Source organism: Babylonia areolata, chromosome 19 (genome assembly GCF_041734735.1).
Source record: "Babylonia areolata isolate BAREFJ2019XMU chromosome 19, ASM4173473v1, whole genome shotgun sequence".
NCBI lineage: Eukaryota > Metazoa > Mollusca > Gastropoda > Neogastropoda > Buccinidae > Babylonia > Babylonia areolata.
The window spans coordinates 40,347,755-40,354,721 of record NC_134894.1 but is presented as its reverse complement, the minus strand read 5'-3'; the positions used below and the strand labels follow the sequence as shown (position 1 = coordinate 40,354,721).

General features: G+C 39.6%; 1 protein-coding gene across 4 annotated transcripts in view; it reads right to left on the bottom strand.

Moving 5' to 3' along the window:
* Nucleotides 1–6,967, bottom strand: part of LOC143293697 (ankyrin and armadillo repeat-containing protein-like) — a 66,643-nt gene that overhangs the window by 26,184 nt on the left and 33,492 nt on the right. For all 4 annotated transcript variants that reach the window (XM_076604873.1, XM_076604871.1, XM_076604874.1 and 1 more), the window contains one exon: nt 5,886–6,105. In XM_076604873.1, the coding sequence (XP_076460988.1) occupies nt 5,886–6,105 (220 nt within the window). The remainder of the gene's footprint in view (nt 1–5,885; nt 6,106–6,967) is intronic.

Below are 6,967 nucleotides of genomic sequence, written 5' to 3'. Positions count from 1 at the left end.
AAGTTCTGTCTACACCTTACAAAAATCACAAATTCATTTTGTTTGTGAGAGTATGTTTTAAAATGATTGCAAACGATTATGTGTTAATCAGTGTACAAATGTGTGTCAAAGTGTTTGCATAAAACACATATTGTTTATTTAACGCTTAAGTGGCACATAGAATTCAATAAGCAAATAAAAATACCACTGACTGATCAAGTAGTCAATATCATAAAACAGACCCAGAAACAGACCATCAATTAACTAATACATCAGTCAATGAACAGGCAAACAAACTCTAAACATAGTGTAGAAACTGACAAATCTGTTACAAACAGAGTGGACGATATAATAGTCTGTACATAAATATCCATGCACACATACAATGATATGCAATTCAACACAAAATGCACATTGCACAGAAATCACTTTTTATAGTGATGAAACTATCTCGGTGTCTACTTGCATAGTTGACTTTGTTAAAAGGAAAAAATGTCAAAAGAATAAAAATTGCAGTGGAACCAAACACTACATCAGGAGTCCACAAAACCTGACAGCGGATCAGTAAATAAAAACAAAAATTCAAAGTGAAAATAAAACAAAATAAAGTTCCATATATGTGAAATAGCAGAAAATAAAACAAAAATAGAGAATGAAAACACATTCTTTTAAGACAAAGAAATAAAACAAATCTTTGCAAGCACAAGTGAATTCTGCATCTATCAAACAAAACCAAGGAATACAAAAATAAAACAAAAGAAAAAACTCTAAACTCAATGCAAACAAACAAATCAACTCCCCATTCAAGGATGTCCACACACACACACACACACAACACACACAAACACACACACACACACACACACACACACACACACACACTGTGAAAGCAAATGCACACTTGTGGACATTTTGAGCCAGGGCGTGTGCGTCTCCTGCCCTTATCAGAACACAACATAGTCTTAAAGTCTTGTGAAAGAGGACAAATGGACGATGGAATCCAACTGAAAAAGTGGCCAGTGATTAAAGCCGCTTCCTTTGAACCCTGACGGCTGTGCTGCTGACTGTACCCATACAATGGAACATGCTTGAAGCCCCCTCTGAAGTTACAGATTTTCTCAAGCTACTCATCTCAGTCAGGCCTTGCACACTACTCCCAGTCTCCTGTCATAGCCCCAGCAGTTTCCAGGAATGTTTCCATGAGGTTAGCTAGCTGTCTCAGCCCTTGAGTCCCCAGAAAGCCATCCATGTAATGTTGCCATGAGGCTAGCTAGCTGTCTCAGCCCAAGAAGTCCCCAGAAAGCTATCCATGTAATGTTGCCATGAGGTTAGCTAGCTGTTTCAGCCCTTGAGTCCCCAGAAAGCTATCCATGTAATGTTGCCACAAGGTTAGCTAGCTGTCTCAGCCCAAGAAGTCCCCAGAAAGCTATCCATGTAATGTTGCCACGAGGCTAGCTAGCTGTCTCAGCCCTTGAGTCCCCAGAAAGCTATCCATGTAATGTTGCCACGAGGTTAGCTAGCTGTCTCAGCCCTTGAGTCCCCAGAAAGCTATCCATGTAATGTTGCCATGAGGCTAGCTAGCTGTCTCAGCCCTTGAGTCCCCAGAAAGCTATCCATGTAATGTTGTCACGAGGCTAGCTAGCTGTGTCAGCCCTAGAGTCCCTAGAAAGCTATCCATGTAATGTTGCCATGAGGCTAGCTAGCTGTCTCAGCCCTTGAGTCCCCAGAAAGCTATCCATGTAATGTTGCCACGAGGCTAGCTAGCTGTCTCAGCCCAAGAAGTCCCTAGAAAGCTATCCATGTAATGTTGCCATGAGGCTAGCTAGCTGTCTCAGCCCTTGAGTCCCCAGAAAGCTATCCATGTAATGTTGCCACGAGGCTAGCTAGCTGTCTCAGCCCTTGAGTCCCCAGAAAGCTATCCATGTAATGTTGCCACGAGGCTAGCTAGCTGTCTCAGCCCCTGAGTCCCCGGAAAGCTATCCATGTAATGTTGCCACGAGGCTAGCTAGCTGTCTCAGCCCTTGAGTCCCCAGAAAGCTATCCATGTAATGTTGCCATGAGGCTAGCTAGCTGTCTCAGCCCTTGAGTCCCCAGAAAGCTATCCATGTAATGTTGCCACGAGGCTAGCTAGCTGTCTCTGCCCAAGAAGTCCCCAGAAAGCTATCCATGTAATGTTGCCATGAGGCTAGCTAGCTGTCTCAGCCCTTGAGTCCCCAGAAAGCTATCCATGTAATGTTGCCATGAGGCTAGCTAGCTGTCTCAGCCCAAGAAGTCCCTAGAAAACCATCCATGTAATGTTGCCATGAGGCTAGCTAGCTGAAGACACCCTGCACTGCTGACAGGACATTCTTGGGAAGTACAGGAGTGACTGTTCAGCTTCAGCATTTGAAGGAAACTGTCTACTGATGACAACGAGCGCTTTGTGCGCATACATTCATCCAGACATAGCCACATCAGTACCATACTACTACAATCCTGGAACTGCAACACTAGCCATCACGGTCTCAGACAAACGACGGAGTAAGCATAACGTGAGGGGTCAAAAGTAAAGGTGGTTTACACGGAGCTGCTCTGGAAAAAAACAAAAACAAAAAAACACCAAAAAAATCACAGCTAAGCAGACAGGTCTGATCAAAGCTTTGCTGCGGGATATTTACACAGCTTAAGCAGGTAGGGCTGATCAGGGTGGGAGGATAACGAAGGTTGGGCAGCCCCCTGCCGCTCTCTACCTGAGTCCTCTGGATGGGTAGGCAAGTGGGTTAGAATAAACACTTCATTCACTATCACAGCCCATCAAGGTTAGGGTCAGTCACGTCACAACCAGGAAGTTGGACAATACAATGCGCAACATTCAAAAACTCACATCATATGCCGTGAACAGTTTCAGGGTTTGAGAAACGCTGTGAATTTGTAAGCTTCATCCAGTCAACACACCGAAATATTTGTTACTGGTGAACTTTGGTCAGAAAAAAAAAGTTGAAAGATCTGACCCAGCAAATCTGAGTCTTTGTTTACATTTGAATGAGAATGTTGTACCTGTCAATACTGTTGCAATATTGTTATAAATGCTGACATTCCAATGGAATACCATGCAAGTCTAACAATGTAACATTAATTTGACAATGAAGAAAGGATATGAATTCTGCAAATGCTTTAGACAAATCAACAATGATTGTGGATAAAATGGCAACTGGAACACTGCAAATGAGTTGAAAACCATTCAATCAACTTAAGATACATTGTCAGATTGTGCATTAAGTGGAACACAATAACACTAAACATCTTAACATGTCAAAACAACATTAATACTATAAGTTTTTCATAAGACTGAAATTTGACTGCTTTCACTTTGTCATAACATGAATGCTGTAAATACATATTTTTTGACTGATCATGCTTGTGTACAAAGTCAAAAACGTGAGAGTCATTATCTGAATTACAATAACACATTCAGATGTGGAATAACATGTAATGACTACAATAACAGTGAACAATACTGAACTAAGACTATCAGCATTATATGCAAGTTAGAAAGTACAACGAAAAAGACGGAACTTTCATACAAGCATCTTCACATTAACACAGTGTCAGTCAATACACTCACCATGTAAGAATTACTATGAGTCTAAATTAAAGAAACACACTGATAATAACATCCATGCAAGATGAACATTTTAATGAATATCACATGTTCAAAGAGAATAACATGCAAGTGAGTCAAACAACTTTTTGACACCTATGTGCAAAACATTCAGGTGGCAATCAAAATATCTAGTCATTGTAAAAGATATGCCAGTTAATGCTGTCATTAATGAAAAGGCCAACACTATTGTTAACCTGCAACACACCTCCTTTCTCTGGCCTTCTCCTGTCTCCACAATCCACCCCAAAAGGAGGAGTTTGTATTATACTCCATGTTTGGTGTTTACATATACTTACCATGTCAAACTGATGCAAACTAGGCCTATGGTTTGCTCTGTTTGGCCAAATTTCGCGCGGCTAACAGTGAAAAGACGCCCCTCTTAGTCTGGCCCGCTCTTAGCCAATCAAACGCCTCTAACAGCTAAAATATAATTCAAGAGATCATTTCCATTTCTCCAGAAATGGATCTCAAATACCTATAACATTTCTCTCTCTTTTGTGTTATTGACTACATAGAAGAAAACAATCTGCTGCAAGCAAGTCTATTGCCCAGTTACTAAAAACATTTTTTTTTTTTTTAAAGAAAAACAACATTAAAACAAAATCTGAAGAAAAAAAACTGCATAGTTGTATTAATGTTACATGCTCAAAAGCTTGGGGAATTATTTCAGTCACATTAGACACAAGCATGGGAATCTTTTTGATAATATTAACAACTACAATCCTAGTTATAATATTTTTTTAAAGAAAAAAAAAAGATCAACAGAAGTAGCGTTTTGACACAAAAATATTAAAAGCCAGGTTTACCATATTATCATTTTCAAGTAATAATTTCTCTAAACAAATAAAGTTCGGTTATGTTAGTTAACAAATACAATAACCCACTTATTAACAGACTGTATAAGACTGCTTCTGCTGTAATGTACTTACAGAGTTTGAAAGCAAAAACCAAATGAGCGCTCATAACTGAGCGGTATGCGACATCTGATATCTATAAGGACAACACTCAGTCTTACCAGTCCGCTGTTTCTCTATAAACACAGTGCTCAGTTATTTGCTGAATGATTTTGAGCAGCAGTAAACATTTCACAAACAATCACAGAGAAAAACGCACTTAAAAAAAAAAGAAGTACAACTAGAGTGTACTGTCTTTAACAAATAAACAACAGAAAAAAAAGGACAAAAAATATGATTAATATATGACAAGACAAACAAATGACTTTCTGATTTCTATCACACGTGCAATTTTGAAAATGTATCCAAGAAAGAAAAATGTCAAAGTGCATTCTTTTTACCAGTAACAAAATATGATTCTCAAAGAAGGAAAAAAATAAACCATCCAAGACTACAGAACTTCTAAACTCATTTTTCCACTCACGTTTATCAGCTATATTCAAACTACCATCACTTTTCTATACCTTTCTTTGAGTCTGTGTCTACATCTCTCTCTCCACTCTCTCTCTCTCTCTCCTTTCAATGTTAGAGTGTACGTGCACTTCTCAGTATCATTTAGTTTGTTAAGAACATGCCAAAACACAGTTCAGAACCATCAGTGCGGTCAAATTTGAAAACTTCTTTCATGCATGATTATAACTAAGGATGAACATGAACACTGAACTGCTGCCAAACAAAACCAGAGTTCAAAACTCCTTACTAACAATTTTCTTATTCCTAGCCTGTTCCTCTCTCTCTTCTTCTGTCTCACACTCACATTGCTGACACCGTCATCTGGCAGTTCAACATCTTCACAGGAGTTGTTCATTATTAACCATGCAAACATCAACTGCTCTTCAAAAGTTAAGAAACTATAATTAACTTCCTTAGATATCACAATAACCACAAAAAAGGATAATTTCTGTCCACCTACTCACCATGTCTACTTAATCAACTCACGGACATGGTTTGTATATGTAAACAGGATATGACTTGTATATGTGAACAGGAACAGGGTGGACAATCATCACAATATTTTTTTTTTCAAAAGTACCTGCATCATTCCACACCACCAGAACATTCAAACAAATATTGGTAGGTGTGCAACATGGAAAGGGGCAGGAAAAACCAGGGGAGGAGGAATCTTGTCAGTCACTGACATCAAAAAGCATAAACACACCAAACGCAGCAGCAAACTAAACTCGGGTTAACACACGAGGAAAAACTGCCAATCTTCTCCTTTCCTTCCTGAAAAGCGTACTCATCACACCCTACACTCCCAACAAACAGGAGGGTGTCACCGACACACAGAAGCCATGATGAGCACTCACCTGTGGACAGGATGTTGTTGCGGCGCACATTGACGTCCATGGACTGGATCAGCAGCTGAGCGATGATCTGCGGCCGGTTGTTCATGGCCGCGTGGTGCAGCAGCGACATGCCCTGGTCATCCTGCTTGCCCAGGCGGGAGCCGGGCATCTTGCGGCACAGGGCTTGAAACATGGCGACCAGGCCCCGCTGAGCGGCCGCCTTGAGGCCATTGGCCGGGGTCTGAAAAGTCATGGGTTGAAAGAACCGATGGTGCGTGAATGAATGAAGCATAGCATGTGTGAAAGTCACTGATCGAAAGAACCAATAATATGTGAAGGAATGAAGTTTAGCATGCACAGAACCAAGTCTGAATGATACAGTAAAGAATGATATTGAATACACGTGTGTGAATGAAGTTCAGCAATTAGAGAACCAAGTCTGCGAGACACTGATTTAACCCTTTGACTGCTGTACCTGAGTGAAATGAGGTAATAAGTGTGGCATGAGTTTAAAGTGCAGTTACTACTTTTTTGTGTACTTAACAAGGGTATCACTGATTTTGATGATCAAAAGTAATATAATCCCATAAAGAAAAAGTCCGATAAAGAACAGTGACTGAAATTCTGACCAGTAAATTCTGTCTTTTCTCAGGAACGTGACAGCCTTTCACAGATGAGATTACTCATCAGCCACTATCAAGGGATCACAGAACCAGTGACACATGAATAAATGAAATTAAGCATGTACTGAACCAAGTCTGAAAGTCATTTGATTTAAAGAACAAATGATCCAAGAATCAATGAAGTCTAGCATGTACTGAACCGAGTCCTAAAGTCCTAAAGATTTAAAGAACCAGTTACACATGAACCATCGAATTTAGCATGTACTCAACCAAGTAAATAAATCTATGATTTAAAGAACAAACAATGATAGTGAATGAATGAAGTTTTACATATACAAAACAAAGTCTGAAAGTCACTGATTTAAAGAATCCGTAATATGTGAATGAATGAGGTACAGCATGTTCAGAACCAAGCCTGAAAGTAAAGAAAAAATTAATCAAAGCATCAGTGATATGTTTATTCATTCATTACTTAATTAA